The following is a 15,112-nucleotide window of genomic DNA, read 5'->3' on the forward strand; positions in this document are numbered from 1 at the left end:
TCTTGTGTCTTGAGTCACTTACCTTCTAGGCAACATTAGAAACTGCCTATTTTTGATTGGTCTGTTGATGCAGATTATTTCTTGCTTATTGTCTCCACTGCAGTGTCACTTTTTTTGTGTGTTTTTTGTTTTGGTCTGGTGTTAGTCTCTTATACCAGGTTCTTGGCCTTTTGACAGAGGAACCTCAACTTCTGCCTCGTGAGATTCAGGCTGAGACCTCCTAGATGGTGTTTTGTTGGTGGCTTGCTTCTCAAATTGTGGCAGGCACTGCCAGATTCGTAGTTTTCTCCACAGGAGAGTTGTAATTGAGTAATGATGGAATAAGCTTTTTCTTACCCTGCCCCTTGGGGTACTTGCAGAGGTCATCTGTAGTAATCAGCATTTCACATGAAGAAAAGAACCATCCTAGATTTCCACTGGATAAAGCCCATTTCTAGCGGTTTGTAGCTGCTTCTCTGAGAGGGTTGGGGATAAGGGTAGAGAGATTCTTTCACAGGCAATTGGTCAGAAATCTATTTCAGAATGCCCTAGGGTGAACCACTCTTCCAGACTATGGACCAGTCACTGTGGTCTTGGATGGGATAGGTAACTTGAAGGTAAAGGCTTTCTGCTCTTTTTTGTGTTGGCTGTGTGCCCATCTCCCCATGCACTGACAATATTTCTTGTTGTACCCAGTTTGTTGTAAGTAAAATAGTGCCTTACAGTGAGTCTGCAGGTGGAGGGATACTCAGTTTTCTTAAAATTAGAATGAAAGAAGACATTCAACAGCTTTACTGACCACTTTCCTCTTGTTTCTTATAATATATTTGACATTTACAAATGCAGCATCCCTACCTTGTGGATGCTCATTCATCTTTTAGATGAGAGCAAAACTCAACACCTGGCAATGGAAAGGGCAGAATGTTGAATATGTAAGCGTATACAAAGATCTCAATTTTATTCCCTTCACGTCCTAGGTGAGCCCCAGCCAAGTGCAGGGGAAACACACACAGTGTTGTTCATTGTGATACCAACTGCAATAAAGGCAATTGTCTCTGGTACTGCTGGGGGTAATTCCTTCTGCCTATTGTGGGAGCAAAAGTAATCTGCTCTGGATAATGACTTATCAACATATGGGTTCACCTGGGCTGTTGTTCTGTTCATCTCAACATGCTGTCTCAATTTTTTTTCTTCTCTTTTTCAAACTGCTATCTTATGCCATTTCTTTTAAGTGGCACCCTCAAATCCAATACAGGTTCTCTCTGTTGCTTGTTTCTAGCAGCAAGAAAGATTCGGTAGACTAAGTGCACCCACATAAGCCCATTTTTTCCAAATCCTGTGCCCATTGGCACCTATGCAAACCGGGTGTTTCCAGAATGAAAGCACAGGAGTGGCTGTGAGGAAGGATCTGACTTAATTGCAGTTTAGCAAGTCTATTGATTGTACGTGAATCAGAAGAGACATCAGCTCAGTCTCCCATAGTGGGACCATTGCTGGGGTGCCAACAGACACCAGCATCCTTCCTGGGTGGATAGCTCTGTGCTCTTAACTGGAGGAAAAAGCTGGAGTAACTTCTGTATTTTTCACTGAAGTCAGCAACTCTGGCTGATACCCAGAGGGGAACAGATCTGCTGAGTAACAAAGGGACTTTTTTGCTTCATCACAGGCCTTTTTAAATTAGGACTGCACTATACCACTGATGATTTAGTGCCACCACAGCCACTCTCCTTCTGTTGGACGTAGTGCTATGACAGTCACTGCGGTTTTTTGGAATTGACAGCATAATCCCATGGTTGTTATCTTTCCTGACTTCCTAGTCAATCTAATTTAATCACTTCTACGTATTTCATGTGTTGCTGTCTCTCCTCTCTTCAGGCACCCTGTTCCTCTTGGGAAGAGGGCTGTACTTTAAAGGTCAGAGCTTCTCAGATTAAAGAAGGGGAAAAGAATCTGCCTCTGTCAATTTCGTAAGGCAATGTCTTATTGAGGTCTCTAGAGAGCCTGCGATGGAAATTCTTTCTGTGCTCTGTGACCAAACTGTGAGTGCTGGTACTCATCTGCGTGGCTGTGACTGAGCGAGCCTGTTTGCGGTGCTTTCCTGGCTGTTGGAGTGACCTGCCAGAGAGAAGCTGCATATGTACATGGGGGAGAAGCTGCTGTCGCAGGGCTTAGTCACCTGCTGTTGACTGAGATAGGTCCTGACTGGAGGTCAGCTGTGACGTGCAGCTGGTAGGGTGGGATTCGACTGTTGGGAAGAGAAAAATGTCAGCCCAGATTCTTTGGTGTTGACAAAGTGGATGTGACGATTTCTCCCCTCCAGCTGCAACGGCTGCCTCTGCGCTTCCATCTTCCCTGCACACCCACATTGGGGAGAGCAGACTATGATGCTACCCTGGCTTGGCCCACTGCTGCTGAGCTAGGTGAGACTTTGCTGAGCTTTCTCCATCTTTCCTTCTGTTTGGAACATTCATCCTGACATACCTCACCTGTCAGTGTGGTTCCTGTGGACTCTGTGGCTTTTCCAGCTCCATTTTATTGCAGGATGGGGTATGGGGATTAAGGGAAGAAGTTGTCAGGAGTTCATCTCTGCTGCTAGGCTCCTTCACTGTCCTTTGGAGGCCAGGAATATTCAGCCTGAACAGATTCCCTTGATACTGATTTTCTCATCTTCCACCTCTTTGCTATACCTAGTAACACTGTATGTTTCCTTTCCCATTTACAGCGTCTGACCTCTTGACTAGTAGGAAAATGTTACCAAGTTCATCTTCTTGGTATCATCTAGTTTTATTATTGAGGGCAAGTCATGAAACTTTTGATACCATTCTGGTTCAGCTGCCTTGTAGGGGCTTCTGATGTACCCTGCCTTCTTTGTTTTGCTTGTTCTACTTGATCTGGGACTTCTTTTAAGCGAAGAGACCATCTCTATACCCCTCTCCCCAGTGTGAAGCCTTCCTGTGCACAGCCATAACTGACTCAGTGGCAGCTAATTCATGCTGTGGCATTGACTGAGCTCATTTTCCCCTCCCCTTCCCCATGGCCCAGGACTAGCACTCACTTCCCATGCTACTGCCTACCCAGTGTTTCCTTGCATGCCTATGGCTGTCTGGGGAGTGTTCTCCCTTTAGGTAACTTGTGCTGCACAAAATCATCTCTTGCTGTTAGGTTATTAGTCTCCGGATTCTGTAGGGTGTGTTGTCAGCAGTTTCTGTTTAGGGAACACTTGTGAATATAACATATCTCAGTTCATCTTGTTCCTTACAGCAACTGAAAACAGCAAATAAAGCAGGGCTTAATAGGACTGATGGCTGGGAGCACCCCCCCATAGCTAAACACACAGACATTTAAGATAGTGTCTTTACAACCCTCAGCTTGTTTTTCCTGCCAACCCACATGATTTGATCCAAGCTGAGCCAAATTAATTTTGTTAGCAAGATTCTGAAAGATGCTTTGTCACATTTATTATCGTTTCACCTGCCTCTGTACTAGGAGCTGCAGGCACGGTGATCAATGGATTAAGACAAGTGCAGCTTCTGCAGCCGTGGTGCTGAGTGACTTCCTCTCCTTCGTGGGTGCCCTGTAGTGAAGCATAGGGCAGGTTTCTTTGTATCCCAACCCGAACAGGACACTGAGAGCACTTCTGGGAACCTGCTGACTTTGCAAGTAGCTGCAGTATCTGCCTAGGCTTCTAGATTTTCGTGTACGTAGGTCTGGTCCTTCCTTCTCATGCAGACTTGATCTTACCTTATGAAGATAAGGTGTAGGTACCATTCATGTAAGTGTACCTACCCCAAAAGACAGGCTGTGTGAAGGGTCTGTTGTGTCACGGGTGTTTTCTGGAGTATTGTTTTCTGGAGAGGGCTTCTCTCAGAGTTGAAAACGGCTTCAAGAGAGGATGGACTTCATGCTGTGTCCTGGACACAACTCAGAGCTTTTCCTTCCCAATAGGAAAGGTGTATGCAACAAGGCATTTTCATACCTGTGTGTGAGATCATCTGGGGATGGATGTAGGGGCGAGCCTGCAGACAGCCTGCTGGCAAAGTCCTGGTGTGTGGCAAGGTGCCTGCACTGCCCTCTGGGGCCTCTGCCAGTCCAGGAGCCCAGCCACGTGTCACACATCCTTGGTGGGTGGATTGCAGATCTGGCAGAACCCAAAAAGGGTTCAGCAAAAAGGGTCCGTGAACCTCATTGGGGTTGTCTTAGCATTGTAAATAAAAGATACAGGCATTATGGTGATAGCAGGGAGCTATGTGAGAGCTTCATTCATACTCATTCGTACATGTGAGATACAAATATCTGATTTAGCATATGGAGCAGAAACTGGCCTTCATTTGGCATTGTTGCTCTCCAAGTTTCCTGGGAACTGGTTCAGGCTTTGGGGTGGAAGTTCCCCCTACTTCCCAGAGGCTTTAGAACATATTACTGTTGTAAATTTCTCTTCCCTTCTTACCTTCCAAAGTTTAACTTTCATACCTGCAGTGAGGTGATACCTGCCCTGGTGTTACTTCAGTGTGTATTTACAGTAAATCAGCAGCTTCTCTACCTGTGAAGGAGAGACCATCTGAAACAGCTGTAGATGCTAGAAGCAAAAAATGTCTCTAAGATAAACCTGACCAGTAAGAGATGGTCTTTTGCCTGTCTTTTTGTGTTGGGTGTCATGTAGGTAATCTAGCACAAAGAACAGAATTGGGAGCTTGACTTTTATTCCCTGTCCTGCCAGCGGTGTTCCTTGTGGAACCCAGTTGAATTGTTTCATTCCTATGAGTTCGTTCCTTTGGATCAAAGGAGAAGAATGAGGGTTTGCCTTTGTGAAATGCTTCCATAGGTGTATATGAAGGTGCCAATTAACTAAGTTTTAAATAATCTTATGGTGAAGCTCCTAGACTATGAGCCTGTGTGGGGACTGCTGCCACCAGTGAGTGTAGGTTCACAGACAGTATCCTCTAGGAAGGAGAAAGGAAATGAGCTCTTAGCTTTCCCCCCTACTATAATTTTAGTGGAGAAAAGATGGCTCAGAATCTGCCCAGAATGAGTGATCACTTAAAGATTGCTTTGAAACTCAAGTGTCTTTTGGCCAGGGGTGCATATCAGTTCTTGCTTCTGTTTGCTCTTTGAATATATCTGAATCAGATCTGCTGAGTTTGATTATAGCAGGTTTTACCCCTGCTAACCTTTCACAGCCAGTGTGGCTCTGGAGCGGTGAGCTGGCTTTTGGTCACACAGCACCTGTGTGCTGACAGCTGCTTTTACAGCCTGCGTCCGGTACAGCAATGGACTCAGTGCCTGTACCTATCACAGGAAATATGTCAGCATCTCATGTTATAATGTGTGTTTATTTCCTCCTACGGGGTAAGTTACTGAGATTATTGGGGACCCTACTTCTGGTCTGTGCTGAAGGAAGTCTTACCTATTTCTTGTAGCTGAGATGTAGTTTTCTGAGTATTTTCTACTTGCAGGTCACTAAGATTGTGTGTTAGGTATAGGTTTGCTGTCTGCAGCACCGAATTCATGTCCTTTTTGGCCCAGCCTTCACAAACCAGAACCTTGCTCACTGGAGGTGATGTCTGGAGGCAGAAGGGTGTCAGCTTGACTCAGATTCCTGTATCCAACAGTTTGATTTAGAACCGTTGGTTGGTGAGCTTTGGCAGGTAATGCCATAGCTGTAGAAGCACTACATCCCAGTTATTTTAGCTGTTATTTTTCCCTTCTCTCTGACCATCCCTTCTGTGTGCTACTTGTTGTCCCTGCTAAGGAGACTTGGAAAGAATAGTTGCATTATATCACAGAGGTGTTCAGATGGAAACAGCTGCTCCCTTCTGATTTTTCTCCTGAACTGCCCCACAGATAACTAATTGCAGCTCAGTTGCTTCTATTAGCTATTTACCTAAAATTGAGCTGGCTAATGAAAATGTTTCTAATTAATACGAGGCAGATTAAAACTCATTACAGCAAGGTCGTCAGTAATGAGAGATAATCAGAGCACAAATGACCGAGCTTGGAGCAAAATGAAGATGGAACTCAAGCAGCCGATCGGCACTGGCTGTGCGTGCACCAGCCGGCAGAGTTCAGCAAGGTGACTGCTGGTGCTCAGCGCTGGGGTGGAGCAACGCTGCTTCCTCCTCCCAGTGCAGCCTGGCATGAGACTGGTGGAAGAGATGGACCTCAGCTGAGTGTAAATGGTTCCCTAATGATGGGGTGTCTCTAACTAGGGCTTTGTTGCTAGGCCTCCCCATGGTCACCAATACTCCAAGTGGTTAAGAACCACCTCGTGATACTAGCGTGGGAGTGGGTGCAGTGTAGGTGGGAGGTCAGCATCTGTGCATGCTTGTGCATGGAAATTCAGAAACCTAATGGTTCAAAGGGTGGGAGCTTGCATATCTGGGAAGTGGGCTGGCTTAGAAGGTTTGGAAAAGTCTTTGCTGATCTCCAGAGAGGATTTCCTTGAATCACAAAATGTGTTCATTTTGCTTTCATTTCAGTTGCTTTAGCACCGTTGATGCAAGGCCCCAGCACCACCACCAGATTTCAGCTGACACAGGCTCACTGTGTATATCCTTCCGTTTGCGCAGAGTTCAGTGGCCATCCTGCTGGTTGTTTGACACCCCCTTCTTGTATTCATGGAACCGATGGGCTAGGACATCGTCACTGAAGTCTTAAGGAGTCATCTCTGTCCTTTATCCTTTGCAAGCTATATCTTTCCTACTTCCTGGCTGTCCCGCTGGCTACCTGCAGTTGTGCTAGAATTTCTGAAGGATTTTGATCTCTGCTGGGACTCTTGAGCTATAGCAGTCAAAACAGAGAATTGGTGGATGCCATTTTACCTGGGGTTTGCCCTAAGTGGAGCTAACTGAAAAATACAGGACTAGAAAGGTGACAACATACCTGCTTAAGTGAGGACTTACAAAATGCCCTGGTCTCCTATGGTTAGACAGACACCCACAGGTAAACCCTTATGAATGTTACATGCACCTTACACAAATAATGAATTCGATTGTTGGGTGCACTGCACCAGGAGTTATTCCAGTTCCAAAGATGTGTGCTCAGCCTGCGATCAGCAGTGTGATCAGTATGTCATACAGTAAGGAAGCATTTGAATAGGAAATACCTGGTGTGCAGAAGAATGAGCTTTTGTAAAAAGTAGGCAGAAAAGATAGTATATAAAACAGGTAAGAAGAATTCCATTTAGAGTTGTCTCAGTGCAGTATCCCTGCTGTCAGTCAGTTTGATTACCAGGCTGATAGTGTTAGTGAAGGCTATAGTAGTTTTTATGAGCTGTATGCTTATTCACATTTGTTGGAAGAGGAGGTAACAGCACCTTGGACACAACCACACTGTTTCTGCGATGGGTTCTAGTCTTTCAATTGCTGTTTTTAAAGGACACAAGTATCTTACCTCACCAACAGCTGTATGCTCCCTATATATCTTCACAGGTACTTGGCATGGCACTTGCTTTAAGTCTGTGTTAAATGGGAATGAATTTTTTTTATCTTTTCCAGTTTGTGCTGCCCTGGGTCACTTGCAGCCATTCTATAGTTTTACCAGCTATGTGCACGTGGCCCTGTCATCATCAGGTGTGGAAGAGAAAAGGATGTGTCACAGGAGACTGGAAAGGAATCTGAACATGTCTCTTCTTCATCCCCTGCTTAAGGCATATTGGGTAGGGATACCCACTACAGGAGGGTGATGCCATCTTCCCTTCCACTCTGTGGGACAGTGGAGTCCAAGAGACAGCCTGGCTTTTCCAGTGCAGTCTTCTGCTATTGCAGGCATCCCTGTGAGAGCTGCCTCCTGCAAGAGAGCCCACAGAACACATACCTGGGATGCTCCCACACGCCCTGCACCACAAGATACCTCCCAGCATTCCAAAGGCTTAATACAAAAGACCATAAGCGGTACTTCTGCTGTGCCATGGGAAGAAAGCAAGGAGTCACAGACATTACCAGTGTCCTAAGACCTTGCAGTGACAGAATTTAGCCAATACAGAAGATCCTTGGAAACCAGTTGAACCCCCAGCAGAAGAGGTGACCGTTACAATTGGAATGGGGGAGATGAATCCACAAAATAGGTTCTTCAGAGATTTTAATGATGCTGGGAGCATCAGTGCACCTTGTTTGCATTCTGTCTCTCACTGTGGCCGATCAATAGGGTAATTTTTGTCTTGATGCCTTGAGCAAGAGTGTTTAAAGCCCTTTAGACATTTTATTACATGTAATGTTCTTATGAGTCTGTAAAATGGGGGATAGTGATCCTGAGTTTTGTAAAGAGCTTTGTAAAAGCACTTTTAGAGATGAAAAGCTCCATATTAAATCAGGTATGGTTGTTTTATCATAAATGTCTAAAGCCTTTCTGAATTCCATTAAGCTCTTGGCTTCTCTATCCTCTGACAGTGAGTGCCATTGGTTAATGCTGTATTGTGCAAAATCGAATGTAAAAAAATAACTAAAAGGGTTGTTGCTTTGTGGAATGCCCTATTATTTGCTGTTTTGTGAGAGCTAGAAATAGGAATAGGAGATTTGATTTTTATTATTTCATGTAACTTCTTTCTTATGCGTCAACTCTCTAATCAAAACAGCCCCCTAACATTTCCTATCTCTTTTTATGGGCTCTTTTCAGGTCTGTGATAACTTTTTCCTCTCCTTCTGTCTTCTTTGTTTTTTCTTCCATACCTCTTTGTGATGGTATGTCCAGCATCCAAGGTGAGGTTTGCACTTTCAATTTATACAATGGCCTTTTGGTATTTTTAACATTTTTCTCTTTTCCTAACACAGTTAAGCAGCTTGTTTGTTTTTTTTCCTGACCCCCACTGTGCATTGAGCAGGTGCCTTCATTGAGCCGTCCACAGCAACATGATGCAAGTGTTCAGTGGTTACAGTTAATTTAGAGCCCATCAGTGTGTGCAGGCAGGATAAATTGCTCTTTCCAGTATGTGTAACCTTGCAGCCATCTATGCTGAGGGTGATCTGCCAGTCTATTGATTGTTCACCTATCTTTGGTAGGGATGTAGCAGGGCTTGTTTTCCCGTAGTGGTGAATAATTTCTGTGGCATCTCCTGGAAGTTCTGCCACTGCACTGTTCTCTCCTTCCTACCACTAGCAGGGAAATTAAACTTTGGTGCAAGAAGGGGTGGAACAGGACACACTGATGTTAGCTTTTGACAGCGATGCAGGCAACTCATTTGTAGTAGAGAGCCTCTTCTGACTTGTAGATACTACCTGTACCTGCTTGTTTTCCATCACGTTTCTTGGTGTTTCTCCTGCTAGTTCAGCCTCCCTGGAAGTAACAACATTGCAGTTGCTAATGTGGACAGGGCTTCTGCAATATCATCTTGTCTAAAACTGCTCAGAACAGGTTGGAATGAAGCTGTGGTAAAAACACCACTAAATGTTGCACCTTTGTCCTACCAGGAAGTCCCCCACTGCTGCTTTCTATAGTGCTGGGCTTGGTGTGGCAAGGGGGGAATTCTGAGCAGGGAATGGGATGAAATGAGCAAGTAAGAGAGTGTTCTTGCTTCTTGTCCAATAATTACTTTGTTTTTCTTTTCACTTTTTGTGGAGGAATTTATTGAAAGCCACTTGAAAGTCCTGATAAATATCTTCCCTTTTACTTGCATTGACTGTTGCATTAACATGCTCAGAGTATTTTAGTGGTCTGGTGAAGAATGTTTTTTTCCCTCCTAACCTTCCTTTTTTTCCATTTGTATCACATTTAGCTAGATGATTTTTTGGTACTCTTTGTAATTGTCTCAACTAAATTAGTTGAGATAAAATAAAAGCTAGTGGGGCTAAAATTTCCCAGATTACTCTGGACTTTTCTTAAAAACAGGGCAACATTTGTTCCCCTTCCTACCACTTATGTGCGATCCCCTTTTTGTTATGATTATTAGCATTTCAGCTACCTTTTAAAATCACTTGTAATTTTTATGTGATTGAAGTGTTCAAGACATCTGGAGACATCTTTTTTGAAATACTGTCTTGGAATCATCAGTGGCATGAGCAGGCATCTCCTCCCCTCCCTCGCCCAGGTAGGGAACAGGTGGGATGTGAGTGGGCAGCCAGGTGGTGTGGAGCTGGTCCTGCTCTCCTGTCCCAGGGCGCTGTCCGGTACGGAGGTAAGTGGAAGGAGCAGCTTTTCCAGACCTGCCTTCCACAAAACCCAGCCTGATGTCCTTTGTGAGGCATCTGTTTGTAGTGTTCCCGGAGGCAGCAGTCGTCATCGGGAATTCCTGGTGACTTGTTTGTTATGTCGTTGACTAATTGCATTTCAAATTTTCTCTTTGCATTCCTAATCCTCATTTCACATTTTGCCAGCTGTGAGGATGCCCCTCAGGGTTGGAATGACTTTTCTGAAGGATTTTTCATGCGAAGGATGGCTTTCACCACTTACCTTACTGTCTTCAATGGCCTTTCTGAGCCCTATTATCACCAGATCTGTCAACAAACAAGATACTCAGGTTTGCTTCCGTGTATTTTAACTGTAGTATTTATTTTCTTCTAAATTAATTCATTTATTTTTAAGGCCATGTTAGTGTCTGCTCGTTTGTGACACCTGTGCATCTGATGCTCTGAAGAACAGCTCTTTGCCCAGGTCTCTGTGAGTAAAGACATCTTCAAAAGCATCAAAATGACTTGAACAGAAGAGATCTGCTTGTACATCAAGGATAATTTTTTAAGTCCCTTTGCACCTCTGCTTGCAGAGTATGTGCTTCATCCCAGAGGTGTGTTCTCTCCGCACCTGAGACTTACTGCTTTCATTATGGCCCACATTGAACCACTTCAATAATCAGTGTTAATTCCAGTCTAGCCAGGGTTTAGGCAGGCCATATAGGTGTGATAGCCATGCTGTGGGCCAGTGGATCATTTGTCCTGCTGAAATTGGAGCAATGGGGGGCGAGAGAGAGGCTCATGTGGACTGGGGAAAGAGCCATATAAACACTCAGCATTTGTGATCTGAAGTGCTTCCTGAGGGAGGCTTATTCTTGGTAATCCTGTGTGTGCAACGCTTCCTTTCTATACAGGGTGCTCCTAGGCATGATGCGTAGAAGCAGGTCCATGTCTAACTAGCTGTTATTCCCAGGTCTTTTCCCTGATAAGAAGAATCTTCAAAGTATTGCTTGTGTAACAAAGAGCAATATCTTGTGAGATTTCTTGGAGAAAAGCTCTGAGCCATTCTGGGGGATTTCCATTTACCCATTTTCTTAAAGGTAGGGCAGCAACATGAGTCAAGAGCATCAGACACTGTGGAAGGAATGGGACACTTACTTTGCTTATGATTAGGAAAAGGTCATATATCAGAAACAAGTGCCATGTCTGGACCATGACCCGCCTTGCGGAGATCCAGGCAATTAATAGATAATATTAGGAACATTTTTCTGCTAAACAGCCTGACCTGGTTGATAAGAAAAGACTTCTGAAGCTGCATTCACAGTCCCAGTTCATTCTCAATTTTGCCTTTAATGCAGATTAGAGTTCTGTTAAATTCAGGGCTACAGGTAGACTTCCTTCTTCCCAGACATGTTGTCTGGCCATCTCTTTCTCTAACAGAGGCTGGAACTGGCCTTCCCTTGTCCTGATGGCTATCCAGGGTGGCTGTCTCTCAGGAGTGTTAACCAGACTAACCAGACCAATCATGAAAGCACTGTGGAGGATGCTGTGCATGGGGTTTTTAATCTGTTTTGTTCCTAGAGCCCTCTGTAAGGATACCTTCATCTCTGTTAAGGACTGCTGTTCATGAGGCAAACCAAGATATCTGTAGGATGGATAAGTTTGGGAGGGCTGGAATATCCTCTGTCACTGCAGGCATGATGTGAGGGACATGGCCTTGCCACCATGTGTATATTTGGTTGTACATTCAGCTACTTGACTTCTCCATCCTCTTGGCTGCTTTTGGTCATTTGCCAGCCCTTGGTGATCCGGATGGGGCAGGTGGGCACATTGGAGCCTGTGCCTCTAGCCTGAGCTGGCTGCTCCAGGGTCGTCTTCTGCCCTGAGCCACGTGGCAGCCTGGGGTCTCTCGCTGGGCTCCTGCTGCATCTGGGGGGATCACAAGCCCTGGCTGGCCCTTGCTCAGTTCTGGGACTTTCAGAGTGTATCTGCGAGGAGCTGGGCCTGGCTCCTGCCTGTGCCCTGGGCTGCAGCTGGCCCCACACGCCGGGGGGAGCCAGACATGGCTCTGCTGTCGGTGGGGGGTTCCTCCCCTGCTGGAGGCAGCATGCAGAAGGCAATTATTGGAGCTGCATTAAAGCTGTTTCCCCGTAATGGGCTGAACTCCCTGTGCTGTGACAAACTACCCAGCTGCTCTGGCTCCCTCCCTCCCACTGCCTTTCTCTTTCATCCCATTACTCCCTCCCTGCTCTTCTTGCTTTCTTGTCCAGTTTCACAGCTCCTTTTCCTTATTCCCCTTTGGCCTGCTTTTGCCTCCTTGCACACAGAGGAGAGCAGATAAACAGCCAGGGCAGAGCCCTGCTTGCTTTACAGCAGGAGCTTTAAAGCAGATATGTAAAATGCAGCCCAATAACATGGGAGGCTTCAGGGATGCTTGCGGATGTTGTTTTCTACCTGTGCGTCTGAGTATTTTGGGCAGGCAATGTGCTGGGATAAGCATGCTCTGAGTGCCAGTTCTGCTTGCCTGTGAGTGCCCACGTAGGAAGGTGTGGGGGGGGGGGGGGGTGTGTGCATCAAGCTGTCAAGTCTCACAAACCGAGTGTGAGACTCTCACATTAGGCTTTCTCCTCACACTCCCCCAGGCCTGTATTTTATGCACTTTCAGCTCAGCACCAAGCCTGTCCCCTGACAAGTGAGACATTCACCCGCCTTTGATGTGACACAGCACTGCTTGGCGTGGAGGGCAGGAGTGACCACTAAATGGGGAATAGGGGTGTGTGTGTGTCTGTGTGTGTAAGGCTTTTGTTGGAATCCTTTACCACAGAATCTTGGTGTCGTGGCCAGATGAGGTCTGCAGGCCCAGGGTTTGACCTTCAATGGCATGATGTGGAAGCCAGAGGAATTAGGAGCTTCCATTCAGATAGGTGCCAGGCATTGCCAGGAGATGGGTATAGAGTAGCGTTTTTTTATCATTGATTTGCTTAGATTTTATTAATGTATCAGGGTAAGCTTATCTGAATCTTATTAAAGAATATTGAGTGTAGCTGTGTCCTTGGCAGGAGGCATTCCTAGTGAGAGCAATAAAAGCAGAATAAATCATTGTCACTGGCTGCTCTGGTTTTGAGAGGCAGAATGAACCTCAGGAGCTGAGATCCAGAGTAGGCAAGTGGTGGGCGGTAAGTTCTGTCATTTGGGTGCTTTTTAGCCAATGTGAGCAAAACTGTCAAGTCTCCTAATTCCAAGTTTCTAAAACTACTGTCTCAGTGGACTTCAGCAATGTGAGCAGTAAGACTAAGATGTGGCTTGACTGGAGGGGTGTAATTTCCCCTTGTGGTGTTTTGAAGTGAGCAGAGGAGGGTGAAGGACTGCCCACATACTGCCCTTCTTCACTGCCAAAGAGACATCTGTAGTAATGGTGATTTTAATGGTATTTAACACTCTTCTTCCAATTTTCTGAAAGTTCTTGGAATGGTATCTGTGGTTCTGTTTTTACTTTAATTCATTGCACTCTCATTGAGAGTCTAATAAACATGGTTGTGGTCCCGACAATTGCCTTTTGACAAGGGTTCATAGCATTGGATCACAGTGGTGAACCAATGCTGTCTATGGGTGGACACCTTGTTCTGCTCAAGGATGTACCCCAAGGCAGAGCCAAAAACTAACTTTCTCTCACTGATCATGGTGTCTATGCACCATGTGCATGGTGCTGATACAGCAGAAGGGCCTTCCACATGTGTAACAGGCAGCAAGGGGGCTTTGCTGATGTTCTGGTCTCTCTGCAGGTGCACCTGCGTTCCGCTGAGCGCCTCCGGGAGCTGTGCTGCGCCAACCGAGGCACCTTCATCAAGGTGGGACAGCACCTGGGAGCGCTCGACTACCTGCTGCCCGAGGAGTACACCCGCACCCTCAAGGTGCTGCACAGCCAGGCCCCGCAGAGCACCAGGCAGGAGATCGAGCAAGTCATCCGTGAGGATCTGGGCAAAGAGGTAGGGGCTGTTTGGGACAAAGATGCATTAACAAGGCTCTGGGAGGAAAGACTGCTCTCCCCTGGCTGCAATAGACCAATTCCAGCTGGCACTGACAGCCCTTTACTTTCTCAAGCCCCTAATTAACCCCTGAAGAAAATAATAGCATAAATCACTTCTGGTGCTTGCAGTCAGGTAGCACAGTATCCAAGGAGTCTGTCACCATTAACCCTCAGCAGGTTACAGCACTGAGATCAGAGGTGGATGCCTGTGTTTGCTAGATAGAAAGGAAGCAGCAATGGCATTTAGAGAGGGCGTTCTGCTGCATGGAGTCTTGCTCCATATGAAAGGAGGTCTCCTCACAACTCCCAGGCTGAGGAGAGGAGTTTCAAGGAGCACAACTGACATGGTGAGAGGGAGGGATGAGGCAACAGTGTGCAAAGGCAATAGTAGAGAACGTGGGACTATGGTGGGGGGAGACAGGTGGCTGAAGAATGGAAGCATCGTGTACATGTGTAGCTGCTCATATATAGAGGTTTATGGGGCTGTTTAGGGGTGTTCTGGGCAGTCTGTGTGTTGAGGAAGTATGGGGAGAACATGAAGAGGCAAGTGAAGTATTTGTACCTAGTGGATATGTTGTGGATGGATTTGGGTGTGATGGGTAGTTTTAAAGCCTAGGTATTGTGTACAGTTCATATTTCCCTGCAGTTTAATGGCATGGTTAATGTCTGCTCCTGACCTGCCTTCCCTTTGCCTGCATGCGAGCAAGATCCTTCCTCTCTCAGTACTGCATCCTCGTAGCATGGCTGGTACCAGCTGTGTTTCATAGCTCACTGAGTAGATGGAGCAGGGCAGGCTGTCTGCTCCCTGCAAACCCCTGCTGCTCCGCGGGGCTCCATCCGGCAATCTCACTTCTGCAGGAGATGTGGAAAGCCACCCCGAGGTTAGCCCCTGTTAAATTACCAAAGCAGCCACCTCTGCCTGTCTGCGTGGTGTGTCTCAGAGGCTGAGCCAGGCGCTCAGAGGTGGGCCTCCTTCTTTCCTCTCAAGTGCATATTCAGCTGCCGCTGA

At 46.1% G+C, this 15,112-nt stretch overlaps 1 protein-coding gene across 8 annotated transcripts in view; it reads left to right on the top strand.

The window, feature by feature from the left end:
- Nucleotides 1–15,112, top strand: part of ADCK1 (aarF domain containing kinase 1) — an 86,435-nt gene that overhangs the window by 24,764 nt on the left and 46,559 nt on the right. For 7 of the 8 annotated variants that reach the window (XM_035327806.1, XM_035327804.1, XM_035327803.1 and 4 more), the window contains exon 4: nucleotides 13,859–14,062. The exons of the other annotated variant lie outside the window; for it this stretch is intronic. In XM_035327806.1, the coding sequence (XP_035183697.1) occupies nucleotides 13,859–14,062 (204 nt within the window). The remainder of the gene's footprint in view (nucleotides 1–13,858; nucleotides 14,063–15,112) is intronic. 8 annotated transcript variants of the gene reach the window in all.

The sequence above is a fragment of the Oxyura jamaicensis genome, chromosome 5 (genome assembly GCF_011077185.1).
Source record: "Oxyura jamaicensis isolate SHBP4307 breed ruddy duck chromosome 5, BPBGC_Ojam_1.0, whole genome shotgun sequence".
Taxonomy (NCBI): domain Eukaryota; kingdom Metazoa; phylum Chordata; class Aves; order Anseriformes; family Anatidae; genus Oxyura; species Oxyura jamaicensis.